This window comes from Dipodomys merriami, unplaced genomic scaffold, assembly GCF_024711535.1.
Source record: "Dipodomys merriami isolate MVZ:Mamm:240054 unplaced genomic scaffold, mDipMer1.0.p SCAF_12, whole genome shotgun sequence".
Taxonomy (NCBI): Eukaryota; Metazoa; Chordata; class Mammalia; order Rodentia; family Heteromyidae; genus Dipodomys; species Dipodomys merriami.
In genome coordinates this window covers 43,705,871-43,729,085 of record NW_027202493.1, presented here as the reverse complement: position 1 = coordinate 43,729,085, position 23,215 = coordinate 43,705,871, and the positions used below count along the sequence as shown (strand labels likewise).

The 23,215-nt window shown below is 57.1% G+C and overlaps 1 protein-coding gene across 1 annotated transcript; it reads left to right on the top strand.

Moving 5' to 3' along the window:
- The first annotated feature begins 378 nt into the window (after positions 1 to 378).
- On the top strand, positions 379 to 8,750 carry Rp1l1 (RP1 like 1). Its single transcript, XM_070015931.1, has 3 exons — positions 379 to 984; positions 2,677 to 2,818; positions 4,030 to 8,750. Exons 1-3 carry the CDS (start codon positions 379 to 381, stop codon positions 8,748 to 8,750), a joined length of 5,469 nt encoding a protein of 1,822 aa, XP_069872032.1.
- Positions 8,751 to 23,215: the final 14,465 nt, after the last annotated feature.

Here is a 23,215-nt window from a genome sequence, read left to right as displayed (position 1 = left end):
AGAAAGGAGTAAAGATCCGGCATATGTGTTCCACGCCAAGTGTTTCATAAGCATAAACGCATTTAATGATAAGCACTATGCCGCATGACTAGGTTGCACCTTACCAATCTCGTGGAGGGGAGAGACTCGATCCAGGTTCCCTCATTGTGCTACCCAAGTTGTCAGGGGTGGGGCTGAGGTTTGAGCTCAGCTCTGCCCGTGCCAAGTCGCTGACCTTTTGTCTAGATGGATTCAGAGGCCTCGGCACCGCTTAGTGGAGCCCATTTGAGGTCACAGGAAGCACTTCTATAAAAAGGGGAGAGACAGGAAGTGCAGCCACAAACTGCCCTCTGACCCCTCTCTCCCTTTGCCCACAGCAGCTGCCCGGGCCTCTACGTCATGAACAGCACCCCAAGCAAGGGCCAGGCCCCAAGCTGCCGGCCGGGCCTCCCGCCCTCCACGGCTGCCGCTCCTTCCGTCGCCAGGGTCACACCAGCCAAGAAGATAACCTTCTTCAAGCGAGGGGATCCCCGCTTTGCTGGGGTTCGCGTGGCCGTTCACCAGCGAGCCTTCAAGACCTTTAGTGCCCTGATGGATGAGCTCTCTCAGCGTGTGCCTCTGTCTTTCGGGGTGCGCTCTATCACCACCCCCCGGGGCCTGCACAGCCTCAGCACCCTAGAACAGCTCCAAGATGGAGGCTGCTACCTCTGCTCCGATAGGAAGCCCCCCAAGACCTCCAGTGGCCCAGGTCGGCCCCAGGGGAGAAGCCCTTCCACTCTGCAGTCCCAGGGTCTCGCAGGTGGGCGCCACACACCAGGAGCATCTTCCTGGAAGGGTGCTGCAGCCCCAAGGACAGTGACACTGGTGAAGCATGGGGACCCCAGGTCCCAGAAAAGCATGGTTCTCAGCCCCAGGAACACGAGGAGCCTGGCGGCCTTCCTCAGCAGAGCCTCTGACCTTCTGCGCTTTCCCGTGAAGCAACTGTACACAACCAGTGGGGAAAAGGTAGGCGATGGGGTCTGGTCTTTCATCCCCTTTTCCTTTCCTTTCCTTTTCTTTTTGTTGATTGTGGGGCTTGAACTCCCTCGGAGCTATCTCTGAGCTTTTTCACTCAAGGCTGATGTTCTACCACATTGAGCCACAATGCCACTTCCCGTTTTCTGGTGAGTAATTGGAGATAAGAGTCTCATGGACTTTCCTATCCAGGCTGGCTTTGAACCACGATCCCCAGGTCTCAGCCTCCTGCATAGCTAGGATGACAGGTGTGAGCCCTAAGTACCTGGTTGACTCTTTCTTAAGTCCCTTGGCCCCTTAGAAGGAAAGAAGTAATATTCTTGATTTCCCTAAGTAAAAGTGAAGAGGTCAAGTCAATCCAACAGGCTTCCTTCCACCTGGCCCGGGAGCCCCTCCACAGCCACGCTGCCTTGGCCCTCACCCAGGTGGGAAGGGGAAGGGGAAGGTCACCACCGCCTGTTGGTGTCCAGAAGTAGGTGTGGACAACAAGTGTGGCTTTGCTCATCCACACATGCCTCCCTCGGCACCTTTCACTTTCTTTGCTTGTCCGGCACAAGAGAAAAGTTATCCGCGTATTTTCACATCCACTTCGTGCATGGCTAGTAGAGTTTCTGTAAACATGATGACCTCGTTGCTCCCCAGGGAGGGCTGTGTCTTGCCTATCAACTTTTGAGTCCTCTGCGGGTGAACGTTCTTTTAGATCCTAGAGCCCAAATGACTTTCCCCAGATGACTCTACTCCTCTCCCAATGATGGGAGCTCCACGTAGATTCAGTCCTCTCTTCTTCCTTGAAAGGTCAGATCTCCCCAAGAAGTATGGCTGTGTGTATAAATTGCGTCATGTTTGTATTTCTGAGATGGGCTAGAAATCTAAATCAAAGAAGAAACATACCTAAAAGTTGACAATCATTTCTAACCAACTGAAAGATCTGGGGTACAGCACAGACATACATCATTTTCCTCGTGAATGAGCGTGCCATTCTAACGGGAGGAAATGAGAAAGACCATCTCCTGCAGTTTAAGGACAGAAATAAATTGCCCAACACTACGAACTGCAGTTCATGCTAGTGACTGTGCAGACCATGGGTACTCACGGCCTCTGGGGCCAGGTGAGGCCTTCAAAGAAGAGGGGCCTGTTTTCTGCAGCGTGCTGCTGTACTCTGATTCAGAAGACACACATTCTCCTGGGGGGTCTGGGGGTGGAGGAGCGTCGGGACAGGACCCAGGAAGGGAAGGGCTCTCCTAGGAGAGCTGTACTCTGGGGAGCACAGGCAGAGGGCTTCTATGGTACTGGAAACAGAGGTCAGATACCAGCAAGGACTATCCAGCTGGGAAAATGGAGTGACATTGAATCGGGTCTCCCCGCGGGGCCAGGGAGCTTTCTTCAGTGGCTGCTTGTGGAGACCTGCTCTGTGGGGGACGTGTGGGCAGGAGCAGCCTCTGGTGTTGCCCTCTTTTCCATCCGTAGTGACCCACAGATGTAGACAGAGCTGGTGGAGACAGTGCTGTAGGAAGGGGAGACCATGTGTGTGTGGGGAAAGGGGAGGAGTCTTTAGAGCAGGAATCTGGTGAAGACATTCACAAGTCAGGAAGGATTAGAGAGACTGCCGTCCTCCTCCCATGGGCCTTCCCAACCAGAGGGGCGTGCAGGCCAGGTTTCCGACCCCATGCCGGTCTCCTCCAGGTGGACTGTCTGCAGGCCTTGCTGCATAGCCCGTCTGTGCTGGTGTGCGCTGGGAAGGAGGCCCTCAGGGCTCTGGAGGTAGAAGATGCTGGGATACACAGGGCTGGAACTTCCTCCGGGCTGACTTCACGGAGCAAAAATGGTGAGTTGGTCCTGTGGGCAGGCTGGTGTTCCTTTGAGGTAAGGCAGGAAACGTGTTTGGCCCAGATTCTGAGGTCATCCCTTGCTTGTGGGGTCCCTCACTGGGCAGAACACTTGAAGGGAAGGAGTTGGAATGTGAGATGGAGGCAGTGAGGATTTGGAAATCTTGAGTGTTGAGTTGCTTCCTGAAGAACCGCGGTGGACATGAGATCACAAGGGCGGCGCCTTGGGCATTCGCGCCTCTCAGAGTCATTCGTGGTTGTAGGTAACAGAGGTGGCCCGCAGCAAGTCACAGGATGTAAGCATGTGATGGCTGGATTGTCCACCCATCCACCTGACCGGTTATAATCCAAAACGCCTCCTCTGTGCCAAAGTTTGGTCACACACACACACACACACACACACACACAATGCTAAATGGAATGACAAGAGGCACATTTGGTGGGTAAACAAAGTTCTCGCCTTTGTGAGAATCCATTAAAACATGGCAACAGTGGTGTTAGTGACTGCAGCATTTCAGGAAGCCACATGCATAGGTACTTGCTCAGGCCCAGGCCCAGGCTCTGGGAGCCCCTAAGTTTGCCTCTGCCCAGATACTCTCAAGGGCTCTTTCCTGCTGACCATGAGTTCAGCTTCTGCTGGCCCTGCCTTCCCAACAAGTATACCTCAGGGAATGAAGAAAGAAACATTCAGGCATCCATTCTTTCCCAGGGCCGTTTTCAATCCCTAGCAGTCCTTTCTCCTAACTGGAGTATAAGCTGGACCACCAATCTGTTTTTGTGTGTTCTGCCCCTCTCCCCAAATTATTTATCAGTTTGATGTGTGAGGATAATCGATCACCATACCCAATTGCAAGCACACGTTGCATGCAGTAAGCTTTCTACGCAGCAAGCATCGCATGACGCATGCTGGCTGTATACACAGCAAGTTGGAGCCAGGCATGGCCATGTGCTGTCAAAGCAACTCTACCAAGCCAAACAGCACCGTGCATCTTTCGCAGTTCAGAATGCGGCTCTGCTGGAAGCCCCCCAGCTGGCAGCACAGAGGCTGGACTCAGACTTCATTCTGTAGCTCTTGGTTCTTAGCTCTGTGGCTCTGTGGCTTCCCAGGAGCACCTCTGCAGATGGTTCTTTTGGAAGGACCCCGCTCTTCGGCTATGCTCCTCCGCGGCTCACTGCTCTTCTCTCTTCTCTTCTCTTCCCTGCGTACCAGGTCGCTGGGGACCAAAGGCCAAGCAGAGCGTGATCCATTTGAGGCCCAGATCTGGGGGAAAGCCACCCAAGTTTTCCTTACTGCCAGCCAAGTCTGGTCCTGGTGAGCACCCATCATCCGGGACTCATGCCTGGGTGGGGTCTGTCCCCCACAGCTACCCTCAGGTCACACTCACCCACCCTGGTCCCCTGGTAGCTGGTGACAATGTGGGGAAGAAGGTCCACGTGAATGAGGACGGCAGCCTGTCTGTGGAGATGAAAGTCTGCTTCCAGCTGCTGGGCGCGGACGCGTTGCTGCGGTCCCAGGGGATGGGGCGGGCCAGCACCCCCACGGCAGCCAGTGGCGAGGCCCCGGTCCTGGGAGACGCCGAGCCTCTCTGCTGCAGACCGGAGGGCCGTCCTTGCAGCACTGGGGAGTCCGGGACACGGGCACCGGCTCCCTTGGGAGCCCTTGGTAGCGACTGGCGGCCAGGGCCCAGCTATGACATCTGGAGGAATCCACTGTGCGCCCCCCCGGAAGAGCGGCCCACGCCACGGAGGACCTGGGGGCCCGTCCACCTCTCCCGCTGCAGGCGCTACGGGCGCCAAGGGACCCACGGCAGGAGAAGACACAGCCAGGACAGCATCAGCCCGGCCTCGAGCGCTGACAGCTCTGAGCCAGACTCCTGTGACCCCAGGGCCCTGGGAAGTGGGGGGGACAGCAGCAGTCCCTGCCCAGCCTCTGTGAGTGCCGCCCGGAGCAGGGTGGAGCAGGAGGCCGTCCACCATCCACGCACAGAGGGCGTGGGGTTCCGTGACGGGGGGCAATGTGGCTGCCTGGGACCCAGAACCCGAGGTGTAGCAAGGGCCCCTTCAGACTCATCAGCCAATCCTGGGTCTCCTGAGGAGGCCAGCAAGCAGGACAGTCAGCACCCTGCCAGCCGGAGCCAGGCAAGGGCTGTGACTGCCCAGGGCAAGGCCGCCCAGGACCACAGCCCCAGGGCTCCCTCCCCGAGCCCCCCGTCTTTGAGCAGCATGGACCTCCAGGCAGAGAAGTGTGGATGGGGCCCTGGGTGCTCACAGGCCAGGAGTGGGCCTGTGGCGAGGCTGCCCCTGAGTGTGGACCGTGCTAGCTCTTGGGATGCAGAAGGAGGCTCCGTCCCTCCTCCAGCCTCTGCCCCAGCCCAGAGAGCGAGGAGGAAGCAGAGGAGGCTGGCTGGCTCCCTGGGCCCGTCCAGCCAAGCCGCCCAGAGAGGCCAGGCCGGGTGGGACCAGTGCTGCTGCCACGCCCAGGGCTCCTCCAACCCCGCAGCCCTGCAAGCGCCAAGGCCTCCTGCCAGGAGGAGAGCCTGCCCCAGCGCCGGGACGCTGCCAACCCCGCCCAGAGCGAGGAAACAGACTTCTGAGGACCTGGGACCACCCTCCCTTGGCTCCCAGGACTTGGCAGAGGCCAAGAACGCCGTCACCACGTCCAGGAGTAACTCCAACGGGGCTTCCCGGTCCCACGGCCCCAGGGCTCTGTCTGAGGAGCCAGCAGGGGACAAGTGCAGGGTGCACGGCTCAGCGCCCACGGCCGCCCACGTGCGGGGGGCCGGCAGCCTGGGGGATGAGGCCGCCGGCTCCCCCAGGCCCTCCTCATCCTCCATCCTGCTGGATGGATGTCCTCATGGTGGGGCGTCCGGAGCCCCCCACGGCTGCTGCTGTTCACAGACGGAGGCCTGCCGGGTCTCGGAGGATCCTACTCGGGTGCGGGCCATCTCCAGACCCTCCTCCGAGGCCTGCAGGGGCCACAGCGGCTACTTCCCCACCCCCCCAGGGGAGCCACCCCGGGCAGAGAAGCGCCATTCGAGCTGCAGTGGAGGCAGTGTTGGCCGACGACGGGCTGACGAGGGTGCAGGGTCCAGGCGGGGGCTGCCCGGAGCCCCCCCTAGTGCAGAGCAGAACGTGGAGGGGCGGGAGGAAGACCCCCTGGTGATGCCCAGCACCCTGCCCCACAGCTCACCGGATGCCATCGTCCGCGAGTGGCTGGGCAGCATCCCAGAAGCACCTGCGCTCCTGGGGTACGAGATGGCGGGCGAGACCACACACGTGGCCGGCCATGGCCCGGAAGGCCTGGAGGAGGAGGCGGACCCCGGTGACAACCGTTCTCTGAAAGGCTGGGTGGAGCTGCCCCCGGCCAGACAGCAGTCCTCGGCAGCGGAGCCAGCAGATGCCCTGCTAGTGGCTAGCGGCGCAGGCCCTGGATCAGAGGCTGATCGCCACCAGGATAAAGCTCCAGGAGAAATGTCCCTGGCTGTCCCTGCGGAGGCCGGAGAGGGAGAGGCGGCCCGCGGGTGCCATGGTGTGAGCCCGTACGCTCTTCCGGGACGGATCTCTGCCTCCACGCAGATCATGAAGGCCCTGCTGGGTACCAAGCAGGACCGGCCCAGCAGCCTGCCAGAGGTGTCCGGCACGGCGGCCAGGAGGCTCAGCCACTCCGCCGGGGCCCTCATCGCCTGCCTTGCCAGCCTCCGCTTCTTTGATGAAGATCTGGGGGCGCTGGCTGGCAAAGCAGGGCTCCGGGGCTCCTCGGGGTACCAGGAGCTCCTGACCATCTCCCAGGCCCTGTGGCCGGGGTGTGGCCTCGAACAAGGCCGCGGGGATCTGGGCTTGGGGACGCTGGCGTCACACCGGGCTCTGCCGGTGACGCAGGGCTTCACGCCCACCTCATCCTCTGGCGTGGACGTCAGCAGCGGGTCTGCAGGCTCGGGGGAGGGCAGCGTGCCTTGCGCCATGGATGGGGCCCTGGCCCCTGAGAGGGCGGAGCTGCCTCCGGAAGTCTCCCAAAGGCCAGATTCTGGAACCTTGAGGTACCCTGAGGGCTTGGGGGCCCCACAGCCAAGTCCCTCCACCAGCTCCACCAGCTCCCAGGAGACAGAAAGAGACAACCGGAAGCAGGAGTCAAGACCTGCAGAGGAACAATTCGTTGAAAATTCAGTGCAGGAGGATGGGGAGGCGTTAGAAGAGACCGAGGGAGAAGGGACACAAGGAGAGGAAAGAATCCTCAAGCCAGGCGTCAGCCAGCATGACATGTCTGGGGCTGGCTCTGGGGACCGAGAGGGCTCAGAGGAAGACATGGGCATGCTGGAAGAGGAGGCAGGACGCGACGCCCCCTCTGCGGGGCTGTGTCCCCCAGGGAGGGTGGAGAGACCCGCAGAGCCCACCGAGTGTCCCAGCCACCAGGACTCACCGCTTGGGGAGGGACCCCGTGGCTCCCGGGGGGAGGCTGCTGGGGAAGAGCTGCCCAGAGGAGCCAGGACCGGCCCGGGGACTGGAAAGGAGATCACGTCCGTGTCCTGCAGAGAATCCCTGGACCCTGACCCCGTCTGGGTGTCCAGGCTGCTGAAAAAGCTGGAAAAGGCCTTCATGGCACACCTGGCGGGGGCCATGGCCGCACTGCGCGCCCGCTGGAACCTGCAGGACAGCAGCCAGCTGGACCAGATGGCAGCCGAGCTGGAGCGGGAAGTGAGCTTGCGGCTCCAAGAAAGCACCAGCCAAGAACTCTGGAAGGTCCAGGCTAGGGCAGGGAGGACGGCCCTGGGGAGGACCATCCCCGGGCCACCCCGGGGAGCTCTCTGGGGACAGACATCCCTGCAGACCGAGCAGCGCCGCCGCCGGCTTTGGGGCCTACACAACCTCTCTGTCTTCCCTGAGCCGGCCCCCGGCCAGGGGCCGCTCCCCTGCACCCCAGAGGACCCACCCACCCTCGGCCCAGCCCTGGGGAGGGAGGCTGCAGAGGATGAGTTCTGCCCTTGCCATGCCTGTGCCAGGAAGAGAGCAGCCCTCCTGCCCCGCTCCTCCACCGTGGGCGCCGTGGGCGCCCCCATCAGAAGGGCCTTTGACCTTCAGCAAATTCTTCAGACGAAGAAAGGAGGAGGCATGAACGGGGAGGCAGAGGCACCTCCGGAGGATCTGTGGAGGACAGAGGGAGGGAGAGTGCTGGGGTTGAGCCCGGGACCTGTGGTGGGGAAGGGAGAGGGGCAAGGGGAGAGCCCGAGGCCCGGCGGGGGGGAAGATCCTGAGCCCGGGGAGGCAGAGGGGGCTGAGTGCCCGGAGAGGGAGGAGGAAGCCACCAGCACCCCGGACCAGATGGCTGGGCGTCTAGAGGACAGCGTGGTTGACAAGGCAGGAACTCTGGACCAGGGCTCTGAGGCCAGGGACCCTGTGGGGGCTGAAGGGGAACAGGAAAAGGGACAGACAGAGACAGAAGAAGGACAGGAAAGTAAGAAAAAGAGTGGCGCTCTGGTGAATCCAGGAAAGAGCCAGAGCGGGGAAGCTTCTAGAAACAGCAGTCTACACCAGGAAGGGAGGCCCACACCACCCACTGCCCCAGAGGGAGGCAGCCCTCCACACACTCCAAGCTCCCAAACACCTTGTGCAACCTGTGGCCACCCCAGCACGGGGTCCCTGGGAGACTGTTCCCAGGCCTCTCAGAAAGGCTCAGAAGAAGATTATTCAAACCGAGACCCAAGGTGCACTGAAGTCGGAGCTCACGGGGCTCCACATGCAGAGAGAAGAATCACCACGATGTATCCAGAAAGTTCCACTTCGGAGCAAGAAGAAGCCCCTTCAGAACCAAGGACTCCAGTGCAGGGAGCAGATGAAGACTGTGACCAAAGAGACGAGAGGGTGGCTGGAAACTTCGCCTGCGCCCAGACTGGGGACAGGGCAGGTGGCTTTGGCCAAGATGACTTAGATTTCTAGACACCAAGGGGCAGAGGAGTGCGTCTGGGAGCTGGTTTGATTAATGTTCTGTCTGCACACCTGCACCAGGCTCAGGTCACAAGAGACATACGAGGATCATGGACCAAGTATGGAAGCAACTGGGGAACATTCCAGCCAGGGTTCTATTTGTGTTGGCTTTTCCCTAACCAGTGTTTCCCTATCGATCTCCTGTTATTTTTCTCCTTGGCCTCTCTGGGCCCTCATCTCATTCGACTTTGAGGTGCTTTTCTTTTTCTTTTTGCTGGTCTAGAATATTTTTGGTGACTCTGCAGATGCGGGTACTTGGGGAAAGTAGATAAATTCAGGGTCTTTGGAAAAAAGTTTATTCTCAGCCCCAGTGGTTCCTCCCCCCCCTTAATTCCTCTTCCTCCTTCCCCTCCTCCTCCTCCTCCTCCTCCTCCTCCCCCCTCTCCTCCTCCTCCTCCTCCTCCTCCTCCTTCTAATGGGGAACTAAGAGCAAAAGCTCAGGGAGAAGGAACTATGGTCTGACATCTCCAAATGCAGAGTTCTGGCAGTCATTGGAGTATTCTTCCCCATGGTTGTCCAGATATTCTGTGGTTGAGATTGTTCATTATAAAAAAAAAAAAGGAACAATCTGCTTTAAGATAAAACACCTAAATACATAAAGATGTCTTCCATTAATCACCAGCACATCATAAGCCTAGCTTTTAACCCCTGAAGAATGTTCCATATTGAGAGATAAAGTCCTTTTACTAAGCCCGGTGCCGGTGGCTCAGGGCTGTATCTTCACTACTTAGGAAGCGAAGATCTGAGGATCATAACTCAAAGCCAGCCCAGGAAGGAGAGTTTGTGAGATTCTTATCTCTAATTAACCAGCAAAAATCTGGAAGTGGATCTGGGATCAAGTGGTAGAGCTCTAGCCTTGAGCTAAAAAAAGTAAGCCAGGACCAGCACATAATAATAAATAAATTTCATTATTTCTCTGATGTTGGCCATTTGGCTTCCATTCTTTTGTTCTTAAAATTCTCCCTCCTCCCCTTGAACTTGTGATTCTTTAGGATAAATTCTCAGAACTGAGATTACTACATTACATGATGTGATTTTTTTTTTTTTTTGGTCAGTTGTGGGGCTTGAACTCAGGGCCTGGGCACTGTCGCTGAGCTCTTTTTGCTCAAGGCTATTGCTCTACCATTTTAAGCCACAGTGCTATTTCTCACGGGGACTTTTCTGCCTGGGTAATTTTGAACCATGAATCTCAGATCTCAGCCTCCTGAGTAGCTAGGATTACAGGCATAAGCCACCAGTGCCCTCCTTGATGTGAATATTTTTAAGGTTCTTCATATACTTTGGCCCTGTTGTTCTTCGAAAGGTCAGTACTAAAGAACTTGACCTAGCCCTCCCTGTCCTAATTAGTTCACACACACACACACACACACACACACAAACACACACACACACACACACACATACACACACACATTTCTTAAAATGAGAACTCATTTGCTAATTTTATGGACATAAATAGCACTGCATTTCAGTGTGGTGCTATTTTAGATGTATTTGATTATGAGTAAAGTGGAATTTTTATGGGTTATTTTTATGTGTGTGTTGGTCGTGGGGCCTGAACTCTGGGCCTGGGCACTGTTCCCCAGCTCTTCAGCTCAAGGCTAGTGATCTACCACTAGAACCACAGCACCACTTCCAGCTTTTTCTGCTTATGTGGTGCTGAGGAATTAAACCCAGAGTCTCATGCATGCAAGGTAAGCACTCCACCACTGAGCCACCTTCCCAGCCCCAAATGGAATTCTTGCACATAAATTTTTGCACATAAATTATGTTTATGCCTTTTCCCAAGTTTTCTACTGAGATCCTAGCTTTATTTTTTAAATAAATTCATTTCAGATGCCCCTTGTCACTTAAAAAATTACTTATAATTTTTGAGTATGTCCTGTGGTATGGCAGTGTGAAAGAAAACTCTAACAATGGTTAAAAACTTAAATGGGTAAATTTATTTGATGTTAAGACAAAAATTTGTTTTAGAGGGATGAGCCTATTCAAAGTACACCGTAAAGAAGTATTCTGTAGGCCTGTATGGAATTATCACAGTGAAATCTCCATGTGCTTTTGGTGTATGTTAATAAACTAATAATATATAAATTAATGAAATGAAATATAAACATTTTAATGTAACTTAAATAACTTTATGCGATGTTCTTGTGGTAGAAAAACGACCCCCTCTGTCCACACCCTGCCGGGCCTCAGGCCCTCCCGAGCGGCCAGCTTCTCTGACTGGCTCCCCTCCACTTTCCCTCTTTCCCAGGGCTATGCCTGTATCCAGACTCATGAAATGGAAGTCTGTGCTGGAAGGACGGGACTGATCACTGGAGGTTTATATGAGGCTGTGTTTGACGGGTCACACCTGTAATCTCACTACTCAGGAGGTAGAGAACAGGGGTTCAAGGCTAGCCCGGGTAAAATGCTATCAAGATTTTAACAAACAAGCCGTGTTTGAGGGTCAGTACCTGTAATCCCAGGCACATATGCAGGAGGCCAAGGTAGGAGCATCTCTCTGAGGCCAGGCAGGGATAAAAGCATGTGATGTGATGTTAAAAATCAAAAAGTGCTGAGAATACGGCTGCCGTGGAGACACTCTTAATAAAGTTGGACATGTTTAAAAGTTTCCAGAGAGGTAAGCTTTAAGGTTTTACAATAAGCCAATGCCAGCAGCAGCTCCACTAGGCCCTGTAATGTGGCCAGGGCGAAGTGACTGTCCTCAGTCTGCAAGGCTCTTTGAACTCACGGGTAGCCTGCCACACGTGACCTACAGGCTGCCTTTCATTTTAGTGATGTGAGAACCTTCCAGAGTGTGAACTTCTGACCCAGGAGTCTGATGTAGGACCTGCAGTGTGCATTCAGCAACCACTGGAGGGCTGGCTTCACCCCGACTCCCACTGCCTGCACCTGCCAGTCAGACCGCCCGGGCCTCCTGGGAGGCTGCACCTTGATCCCCAGTCCCGCACCAGCAAGTGTGCACATGCACACACCCATGTGCACACACACATGAACACACGCAATGCACACACAGCACACAGGTGCACACACATGCACGTTTCACACATGCACACAGCACACAGATGTACACTCACATGCACTTACATATACATGCACATGGGCACACATGGGCACAAATGCATACTCGCACACTCACATGTGTGCACACATGCACATACATGCACACTCACATGCACCTGATGCTTTTCCATACACACACTTGTGCGCACACATGCACATTCACCCACTACACATGTGTACATACAGGGGTGCATATGGATGCACAGCCACACCCATTTATGCACACACACCATGGTCGGCTTGCTTGCTCCCCCTCAGTACACAGTCTGCCCCAGGGACAGTGTGGGGCAGCCGGAGTCAACCTCTCCACCTTTGTCTCCTGAGTGGCACCCTCCTCCCCCCAGCTCATGTCCAGAAGTCCAGCTGGCAGGTATGTACGGGGGAGACACCCCGGACGTGGCCATCGGGTCCCTGAGTGCATTCCCTTTCCCGGACCAAGATGCCTCAGGCAAATGATCCAAACTCAATTCCTGACTCGAGCAAGCCTAACCAGGTCTGCTGGGGTCTCGCTTCCCCCCTTCCTCTCCACCCCATGTGCCCACCAGCAAACATTGCCCAGGCTGGCAAGCCTCTCCTCATTGACACCTTCTCTGCCTCCTCAGTGGTCTCCCCCAAACAAACACACTTGACTGCTCAACTCCTCACCCAGTATCATCAAGGGACCTGGCAAACCATAGTGAAGGCTGGAGAGGCTGAGGCTCCTCCCCCTGTGGAGAGGCTGACTGACCAGCTCCTCCCCATCTGAGCAACTGCTCCACACCAGGCCACATCAGGGCAGCTGAGGAAGAAGAGGAGACTGCAGCCCCAGCCCGTGACAGACTTCTTGTATGCACCCCACCCTGAGAGGCAATGGTCAGGGTTACCTCCTGACGGTTGCATGGAGTGACGGGTGGTGAGCCGTCCATGAGTGACAGGAGCAGCAAATGCTGTGGCAGCTGGGGAAGAGGACTGCCAGTGACTGGCTACTACTGCCAAGGGGCCAGTCATCTGAGTCCTGGACAGGTGGCCGTGGGGGAAGAGGCTGCTCTAGGAGGCGAGGCCGGAGTGGGCTGGTGACCGTGGCTGTGGCTGGGGGTAGGCTGTGGGACAGGAAGGACTCAGTGAGACCCTGACGTCGTGAGGGTCAGAGGTCAATGGGTCAATGAAACCATAGATGTCTATGATAGTCATACATGTGCGTGTTCACGCATGCATGTGTGTATCTGTGTGTGTGTGCCTGGCTAAACAGAGGGGCTCTGGTGACCCCAGGGGTGTCCTGAGAGGCTCCACTCTACCGGTTAGCATGGAAGTGGTGGAGCAGGAACTGTGGAACCTCCTGCAGGCATTTCTAAAGAAATGAGGAGCTTGGCTGCTTGGAGCTTGGAGCTTGGTTCGGGTCTGGAGGCTCCCGCGGTGGCTTCTTCCTGACTCTCGGGAAGGGCAGGCGTCAGCCATCCCTGCAGTCCCAGGCCTGGCCTTGGCAGAAGACACGCGGCAAGGAACTGGGGCCTGAGAGAGGCGAGGGCTGCTGCCGGCAGCCTTGCTCATCAGAAGGGGTCAGCCAGGGCTCGTGGGGGAGGGGGTCCCCGCCCAGCAGGGGCACAGTCTTCTCTCTTTCCAGATGTTTCTGCCTGAGGCCTTCCTCACTGCACCTGGCTTCCCACTCTATCCCCAGCCATTGATGATGGGAAGTGATGGTCCTGGGGGGACCCGGACCCTCCCCGGTTCTGAGAGCTGAGAATTCACCCCCACCCCCACCACACACACCACCCCAGTCCCCAGCCCGCAGCAGCTGTGACAGAGAAGCCGGGGTGGGGGGCAGGTGGCAGTGCAGGGCCTTGCAGGGCCGGCCGCAGCGAGCCTTTGGAAATGTGCTGTGCTTCCCTAGTTCTCTCTGCCATGGACGCTGGAGACTTCGGCCCCAGGTGGGGCTCACCCCTGGCTCTCTAGCCCGCGTCCCTGGAGCACGTGTACTGCGGCATCCCCTTTCCAGAGATGAGCGGGGACCTGGAGGGGTCGTGAGTCTCTCCAAGGTCGCACAGCGGGTCCCGTGAGGACTGGGGTGCAAGCGAGGAGAAGCGCTTCCGCTGCGACCCCCTCCCCGCTCGCGTGAGGTGCGGGCGGGCCGGGAGGGCAGCGTTCCAGCCTAATTAGACACTGTAGAGGAGCGGGGACACGGGGGGCCGTGCTCAGAGATTAGTGCCCACTCCATAGATCATAGACACGCCAAGGACATAATAAATAATCTGCCCAAAGGTTTTAAAGGTAAAAATCAGCAAACCATTAATAACATCCCCAGCGCCATACATCACACTGAAACCTCCCCATTACGCGCCGCGCCCAGGCGCAGCTTCTCGCTGCCCTCCCCCACCCTTTCCAGTGTGTTCTGTTGCTTGGAAGCCCTCCCCCTCCCCCCCCACCCCCCTCCGCCAGCCTGTCGAACCCAGGGAAGGGTGGCGTGGGTTTTACCCAGGGTGTGGCGGGGGAGGCCCCCACATCCCTTTCCTGGGACCCCAGTCTTCCACCTCCAGTAGATAGAGCCCCACAGCCACCACGCCTCCCCAGCTTTAGGCAGGAATAATGCCGCACCTCCCTCTTAATTAATTAACACAAGAGGGTCACTTTAAATAGAATTGCTGATGGCTGTGTTTCCCACTTCCCACGTGTCACTGCGGTGGGGGGAGGGCATGGGGTCCATCTTACTGTCGGAGGGTGACAGTGCTTGTCAGGGGAGGGGCAGCACAATGACCAGGGGATCTGGGTGACTCTGCCCAGAGATGAAGGCAGAAGGGAGGAGAACGCGGCAGCCGGGCTGTTGGTACAGGCAAGGCCTGGTCACTCCCAGCTGGCAGACCGGTGGCTAGGATCTCGGCCTGTGACATGGGAGGAGCAGAGTAGAGCGACAGCCAGGTGGAGATATGAAGGCATGGCATTGGTCCTCCGCCTTTAGCACGTGAGAGACCCTGGCCAGGTCACCCATTAGCCTCCACGTCCACCACGGTGGAGCAGGCGGCGAGGAAATGTTCTGTGAGACGTAGGCGCGGGCCAAGTCCCTGCGTGAGTTTCTGCAGGCAGGCGGGCTGAGCGCTGCCATTGTAGGATGAAGCGCCCCCGCCCCCAGCTGCTCCCTGGGAAGGCTCCCCCGGGGCACAAGCAGCTCAGGATGCAGGTTGGGGGGGGGTGCAGCTCTTCCCTGAAGATGGCCCTCCAAGCCAATTCCTCTGCTCTGCGGGGCCTGCTTCCTCACCCAAAGCTCTCCTAGAGCGCCCAGCCCTGAAAGACAGGTCTGCAGCCCCTCCCTGCACGGCTCCTCACGCCCCTTGAGCAGAGCCCTGTGAGAACCAGGGAGCAGCCTGCCTGCACCGGGCTGACCACGCCTCTCCACAGCTCGGGGGTCCCAGTGAGTGCCCTGTGGGCTTCACAGAGCCCCACCTGGTTTTCCTTCGGCCCTCAGTGCCATCCAGAGAAGGAGCGTGGCGAGGCATGCTGCACACGGGATGGAGGAGGGCGGGAGAAACCCTGGCAATGAAGTTTCTTGTGGGGGGATGTCGGGTTTAAGCTGGCACCTCCTGAAGGTTCTGCTCAGAAAAGGGCGGGGCAGCGGGACCCTGCCAGCCAACTCTGCGCAGCGAATTGGAAACGTGACGGAGGCTCGGCTTCCCCGTGGCCAACAGTGGCCTCATTCTTGCCTGAGTGGCTGTGGGAGGGATGGGTGGATCTGAGTCCACACCGATCACGTAGGCAAGACTATCACCAGCGCAGGCGCATTTGGCTTAGGGGCCCAAGAATGCGATTGGAGGTCAGCACCTCCCAGAGGTAGGGGAACAGAACAAGGGGATTCAGATGAGAGGCAACCTGCAACTGCAGACCTGGGAGAAAGAGGAGGGACTCCAACGGGAGGTACCGAGAGAGGAGTGCAGAATAGTCTACAGCAGAGGTTTGACCCCCCCCCCTCCCCCAGGACAACAGTGAGGCTCTGGCGTGACCAGAGCAGGGCAGGCATGGGGCAGGAGGCGAGGCCCCCGGGGACCCTTACCCTTTCCCTGGCCCACCCTCCCTTAGAGACGTCAATTCCGATGATAGAATGCACTTTGCCGGGCAGCTGTCCTGGGAGACTCCAGCTCCCTTCAATTCCCTGTCACCCGGGCAGGCCCCCCGGTCCTCCCAGGCCTTGATGGATGGCCCTGAGCATGCATCTCCGTCTTCCCCAGAAGTGGTGACACAAGTAATTGGTGTCACCTCTGTGATCGCATGCCAAGTGCTGACAAAACAGTCCGTAATAGGTGCTCCCCGCTCTGCCCTTGATTGCCTGGGGGAGGGGCCGGCCGAGCTGCGGGAGCTGACCCCAGGCAGCCCTGAGCTTCTGGGGGTCAGCACTAGCCAGCCAGAAGAGCACCCACAAAGGTCCCCACTCAGGCAGGTGCTGGGGTCCTCTCGAGGCAGTGGCTCAGTGCTGGGGCTGGATCTGCCCCCGGGGCAGCTGCTGGTGTACAGCGCACAGCTCTCTGAAAGAGCCATTCCATGGCTGTTCACACGTGGAGAACGTGGGACCGGAGGCCTCCGGGAACCATGGTCCCCTCGTTCCTGCCAGCCAAGCTGAGGCCACCACAGCCAGTGGCTCTAAGGCCACAGGACAAGCGTTGGATGCCTGCTGGGTAACACGGGTGCCCTGCCTGTGACCTTGCACACTGTTCAGCCTTGACCTCCTGACCTCCTGGCTGGACAGAGGCGGGGTGACCTCTTACACGTCTCAGCTCACCAAGAGGGGGACAACCCCAGCAGGGCACACAGCAGACCCAGAGGCCTGCGGGGCCCCGGGGCGGGCACGTGGCTCTGTCACTAGAGGTGACACCTTGGCACTACCACACCTGATAGAGGTGGGTGAGAGTCAGGTGGGCGGGGGTGGCGGCAGCAAGGCCTTCTCCTCCCCGCAGCACTAAAGGCCATCCACGGGGCCCATGGGCAGTCATGTGGCCTTGGCAGGGTCCTTGCCGGTCAGCCTAGCTTCCATCTCTGCTGAGCACTGGGAAGCTCCCAGACATGGCCCTGGAGCTGCTGGCTGAGGACTCGCTGGGAGCCCAGGCCGGCGGCCATGGCTTTCTCCCATGACTCTGGGTTGGTGTTAGAGACCCTTCCAGCGGCTCCTCTCAGGGCAGCTGCTTCCAGGGCTCCCGAGCCCGGAGCTGCACTCTGGGGGACTGTCCACTGTCCTTCCCTTCCCTGCATTCTTCCCTCCCAACGTTCTTCTCCGCTTCAATTTGTTTTTCTTCTTATATTGTTTGCACCTCACAGGTGCCAGTGGAAGGCGGGGCTGGGCTGCAAACGCCAGGCTACCTCTGTGCCAGGGCTCCTCACAGAGAAAGGCAAAGTGTGCTTCCAGGCTGCAATCCCCCAGAAGCCACTCGCGCTCTGCCAGAGGGAGGGGTGGCTGTAGACTACCCCCCGCCCCCCCCCCACAGCTACCCAGCAAGCCCAGGACAAATGGCAGCTCTCCTGACCCCCGGCAGGCAGGGCAGTCTCCCGGGAGGTGACCCTTCGGGAACAATCTGCCCCCACACGGTGCTCGGACATCGGGCAACGTGAACTCAGGATGGGCTGAGCTCAAAGGTAGAGTGTGCTTGCCCCTGCATGCTCCAAGGACTGACCCACCCGAGAGGGGGGGTAAGCCCACATGGGGGTCCTGTGTACCCCAGCCTTGCTCTTGGGCTGGGGTGAAGAGCCCCCAGTAGGCTGAAGGGTGGTGAGCAGGAGAGAGATGCAGGCGGCCGCCCTGGGAGCGCCTGCCCTGCTGCCTGGCCGCTAGGGAAGCCTGCAAGGGGCTTCCTGTCTGTCCCCGGCGCGCAGTGGACAAAGGTGGCCCTGGGAGGCCTAGGGAAGGGTGGATCCCCGGGAAACAGCCCTGGGCGCCCAGCTCCCCAGCTGCTGGCCACAGAGCCGCCTCTGGCCGGGCCTCCAGTCGCAGGTCCGGGAGAGTCCCTGCAGCCGCTCATTGTCCCTGCGCTGCCTCTCACTTCTCCTCGTGGCATTGTTCCCTTATCAGCATCCTCCACGCTCCGCGGCTGCACAGGAAAGCGCGGCCGCCCCCTCGGCTGTCGCCCGGGCTGTGGACGCCAGGTGTCCTGCCATACAATCGTCCCGCAAGCCCGGCCCGGAGGCCCGGCCGTCTGGCTTGCTGGGGCGGTAGAGCTGCCAACACGCAGTACCCGATCTCCACGCGTGGGGTGAGGAGAGGCAGGAGGTGCAGGTCCTCACTTTTCGGGTAGGTCACCGGGAGCCGCACCAGGCTCCCAAGTCTCTCCAACCTGCGTGAGTTGGAGCCTGTGTATCTCAGGAAGGCTGTGGCTCCGTGGAGAGGCCAAGGAGAGAACTGTCTCATTCACCACGGGGACAGCGTGAGGGCAGCTGGTGGAGTCCCATCCCCTCCACAGCCTGGCTGAAGGGAAGGGCTGAGACGGGAGCCGGCTCAGTAAGGCAGCCGGGGAAGAGAGGACAAACCCCAAATGTTCCAGAGCCCACGTAGAGCTTCGGTGATGTATAGAGATGCAGCAAATAAAAAGACCTAAGACATGGAGTTCAATGTGAATCCAGACAATACTTTAATTCAGAACGCTTTGAAATGCCCCAGCAGATCCCGGGAGCTATTTGGCACGCGGGGTACGGGGTTGCTCCAACATTCAAATGTAACTGTGTTTTATCTGATCCCCTGGCGGTTCCAGAGGGCGGAGGCAGGCCTTGCCGGCAGTGTCTCTGGAGTAGCTTCCCTGAGTCCTTCAGAGAAGGGCAGGGGAGGGCTCTCCAGGGAGAGGATGCTCTGATGCAGAAAGCTTGGGGTGGGCCTCAGGCTTGCTCCTGACTGCCTCCGTGGGACTTGGGGGTCCCCAGGTGTCAACAAGCCTGCCCGGCTGGCCTGCTGGGAGGAAGGGACCAGCCCTGGGCGCCTTCACCCTGAAGATGGTGTGCCCCGCCCCCTGCTGGCCCCCGACGGTATAACAGCGTCTGGCTCAGGCCAGGCCCCGGGAAGCCCTCCGGCCAGTGAGTGGATCTGGGGTCTGTTTCAGCTCTCCCTGTCCCAGGGAGTCAGAGTCATAGAATACGATGAAGACAAATCCACCACCGTGAATATTGCTGAAAATCCCCGTGTATCCTCTTCTAGTCAAGCTTGAACTTGGAAAAAAAATCTAAAGTTCATTCGCATCGTATTCTAGAAGAAAAAAACTCAGAAACTTCTAGAAGCTTTGAAAAAAAATCACCCAAATCTTGAGGTAATGTCTCTCGGGTCTTTCAGAGGCCAGAGGCCCCAGGCTGATGGCTCAGCGCAGGAAGTCATTGCTCAGGGATCCCTGGTGGTGAGCGCTGAGGCCAGTGGCTTGTGTATGCGCCGCGCTCTCCTGCTGACGTGGGAAGCGCGTGCTCCCAGTGAGCCTCTGTGCTTGACATCAAGACACCGCCAAGTGACCACGGAGAGACCCGCCAGCTCAGGGCTCCCCAGCCCCCAGCAAAGAAGCCATTGCAGGGTAGCAACGAGGCATCCGTTCATCCCACGGATGGACGGAATGTGGGAGATGACGGACACAACTTCCTCATCAGAGAAAGGTAGCAGAACTGCAAGGGTGCACGGATATAACCACCAGAGAAGACTGTGAACGCGTGACCTGGGCTCCACAGACGCATCCCTCGCTTCCAAACCTTGTCCTCTGCACTGGGGCTCACTCGAGTCCTCTGCCCACTGTGAGTGTGAGCGTGTACCCACCACGATAGAATGGCACACACATCCTCTGCCTGTTGGGCTGTCTGCTGCCCACCTATCACCCACTCCCAGCCAAAAACTGTGCCTGTCAGCAGGAGCTAGGAAAAGAAAAGGTTCAGACAAGATCTCAGCTCTGCAGCGTTTGAATCTTGCCTTCTCTTCCACTTGATAATTACTCCAGTGCAGAATCCACGGAAAATGCCCATGGAGGCACCCTTTCTGGCCCACTTCTTCTTCTGTTAAGTTCCCAGGATGCAACTGGGATCTCTTGCTACCCCAGTACAGTAAGCAAAACTTGACTTTCCACAACACACACACACACACACACACACACACACACACACACACACACACACACACACACACACACACACACACACACACACCAAGTTTAAATCTACCAAGTCAGTTTCTTAGTCAGATCCTAAAAATGCCTTCCGCCTCTCTGGCGCCACCTAATGGTGGGGCAAGTATAATGGAAACAAATAGTCTTATCTAATCTGTGATTAATTTTCTTATGTTAATGAATTTCACACAAATGTGTCTCTTGGGACATGCTGTTCTAGGAACAAAAGGTCCCAGGGCTGAACCTCATGAATTCACATAAATCCTCCACTCATGTACACCAAGGCCAAAGCTCAACACCACCTTGTTGTGACCCTCACGAGTGTGGTGGTATTTTCAGAGCAGCACCATGGCCCTGTGCCCTCTTTGGCTCCAGGAGCCTTGTTGGCCTTTCTTATCCCTCCCTTCTCCCCTCTGAAGCAAAGAAAGGGCTCGGACCAGAGATGGCCACACTGTCCTCCAGCTCCTGGTGAGAGCCCTCAGGCTGTTCGCAGGCTGGTTCTGGGTGGATGGCTTCTGAGGGGGCTCCCCTCTCCAACAAGCCTAGCCTTGTAGTGATTCGGGTCACAGCATGTGCTTTGTGGAAAGCAGACTTCAAGCCAGCAAGACCAATAAATAATCAGATGCCCTTTCTTTACTGTTTGTAAGATCTGTCTTGATTCTGAAGTCCGGGACAATACGAAGTTTAATCTTTGCCAATGTTTGAAGTAATACCAGTTTGTATGGCCCAGCCCTACCCTGTCCGCACCACAGAGACAGCCGCCTGGTAGCCAGTGCCCCGTACACAAGGATAATACAGGGAAGGCATCTTGGGGAAGTAATCTGATCTGCTGGGATGTGAAGCCAGGTTCAAAGTCAGCGGGACAGAACGGGAGGAAATGTAACACAATGGGTGCAGGCTGGCACAGGGAGCCCCTTCCCCCTCCCCACCTCTGTCCTCTTCTGTGCTGGTTTGAACATGGCTTGAAAAAGACCCGAGAACCAGTTAGTCAGATGACAAGTCAGCATCAGAATCCTCTCTCCACCGGGGTTGGCTTTTGGGTGAATAGTGCCCTCTACTGCTAAATAGCCTGCATTACAGCCCACTGGGTAACAGCTTTCTCACACAGGCCCCTTCTATGGGACACACTCAAATGTGGGTGAAGGTGTTGTGTTCCATAAGACATCAAGCATCCTCAGCCAAGACAGAGGTTTTCATTCCAACCACCCACAGCCAGCCTTCCACATCTGTGAGCTCAGGATTCAATCTGAGAGTCAACCTGCTGCACTGTGCTAGTGTTATAAGTCATCCAGAAATGATTTAAAGCAGACAAGAGGATGTGCACAGGTTGTGTGTAAACGCCTTAGGTACCATTTAACTGAAGGACATGGGCATCTGTGGACTTGGGTATTCATAGAGGATTCTGGAACCTATCTTCTGTGCTTACTGAGAGGTAACTATGTTTAGACTTAAGCATCAGGTGATAAAGAATTCTAGTTCTACCAGAGACAAGAATATTCCTATTTAGTGGATAGCTGAAGAGCAAAGCACTTTTCTACCTGCTTAGCTCCGGTGGATTAGCCAACATCTGTATCACACCACGTCAGGCACAGCGTGCGCTGAGAACAAGGGTGACGTCTCTCCTGCCAGATGACTTTTACGTCATCCGAGGGGTGCTTTATGAAACTTCAAACCTCCCCCAGGAAACCTAACTTCTCCTGAAGCCAGTGGGAGGCAGCAGTGTGCATGGTGGTCTAAAATACCCAGCTCAGTCTCCTGAGACAAAGTCCATGTCACGCTGGCTCCGTGGCTGCCACTTCCTCCTCGCCTCACTCCTTTGCCCCTCACGGTGTCCTGCTTTGCTCCAGAAGCCTTGCTGGGTTTTCTCACCCTTTTTCTCCCCTCTGAAGTGGGGAGAGGGAATGGTCCAGAAGGTGATCACACTGTCCTCCAGCTCCTGGAGAAGCGCTCAGCTTTTGTGTCTCATTTGGGGAACACGGCCACCGTTCTGCAAGGAGAAAGGCCTCAGGAGCAGGTAGCCCTGCTAGCTGGATTCTGCGGCCTGCGCCTCTACCTGTGCTCATGTCCTCAGACAGGAAGCCTGTTCCTTCCAGGACCAGAAGCAATGGTAGGAAGGGGAGCCTGTCATGTCTGTGGAAGGCGCACCTACCCTCTTAATCATTATAGACTATTTGACAAGCTGGGCCCCTGGCTTAACTGCTTACACCAGGCAAAAATGCCTTAATTCCATCAGCTACCGGAGAGGTGAATGTCAGAGACAACCAGGTTCAGGGTCAGTTGAGACAAGAAGTTTGCAAGATCTCATCACAACCCAAAACCTGGGCATGGTGGTGTACTTGCAATCTTAGCCATGAAGAAAGCATAGAGAGGCGGATCACCCTAGACATAAATGCAAGACCTTGTTTGCAAAACAGTAAAAGTGCAAAAAGGGCCACAAATGTGGCTCAAATGGTAGAGCATCTACCCATAGCAAGTTCAAGGCCCTGAGTTCAAATCTTTGTACCACCAAAAAGCCCCAAAAGATCATTTTTTAAAAATCACGCATGTGTGTATTTCCAGGCTTAAAGACAGCCTCAACGCAGCCCCAAGCATCACTTTCCGAGAGGCCGTATCCCGAGGGGCTGCAGTGCTCAGCATGGCGAGTTGGAAGCCCCGCAGGCCCCGGCCTGTGTCCTGAGCAGCCAGGCAGCTCTGACCAGCGGCTGCGCTGTACCAGCTCGGTCCTGAGGCACCTGCCACCCTCGGAGTCCAGACTCTTGCACCCACTATGGAGTTTCTTCTCCCAGCTCCTTGACAAGTGGAGGGTGGGAGCAAGAACCCGAGAAAGTGGGGGGAAAAAAGGAGCCGCTAGAAATGTACCGAGTGCCTAGAGGGCATCTTGAGATTACCGCCCCCCCCCCCCAGGAGCACCACCACCCACCTCCCGTGTGAAGATAAGAAACGCTTGTGACAGAGCAAGGGTGTCCAGTGGCCCCCTTTGATCTTGTTTCCTCCGCAGGGGCTTGGCGCCGGGTTCCACACGCCTGCTGCATTTTGTTCTACTGTCTGAATGCCTCCGTGTAAAAACAGAAATTCTGGTTTCCTCCAACCGCAAGACGAGTGGAGGAGGAACAGAAGGCAGTTCCCCAGGGGCCAGGGCCTGCTCATGCGTCCTGCCCTCCCCCCGCCCCAATCTCTAGCTTCAATTGGGTCCACGTTTGGGGAATCTTGGCACCCTAACTCATGCTGAGATTTGGGTGGGGAACATGGGAAGTGAAAAGGCAGGCTTGATCTTGCTAA

Excerpts from the sequence above, each read along its gene's own strand:
- Rp1l1 (XM_070015931.1), top strand. The coding sequence starts at position 379 with ATGAACAGCACCCCAAGCAAGGGCCAGGCCCCAAGCTGCCGGCCGGGC. Across the intron at positions 985-2,676 it reads ACACAACCAGTGGGGAAAAG|GTGGACTGTCTGCAGGCCTT; the intron begins GTAGGCGATGGG and ends GGTCTCCTCCAG. Across the intron at positions 2,819-4,029 it reads GACTTCACGGAGCAAAAATG|GTCGCTGGGGACCAAAGGCC; the intron begins GTGAGTTGGTCC and ends CCTGCGTACCAG.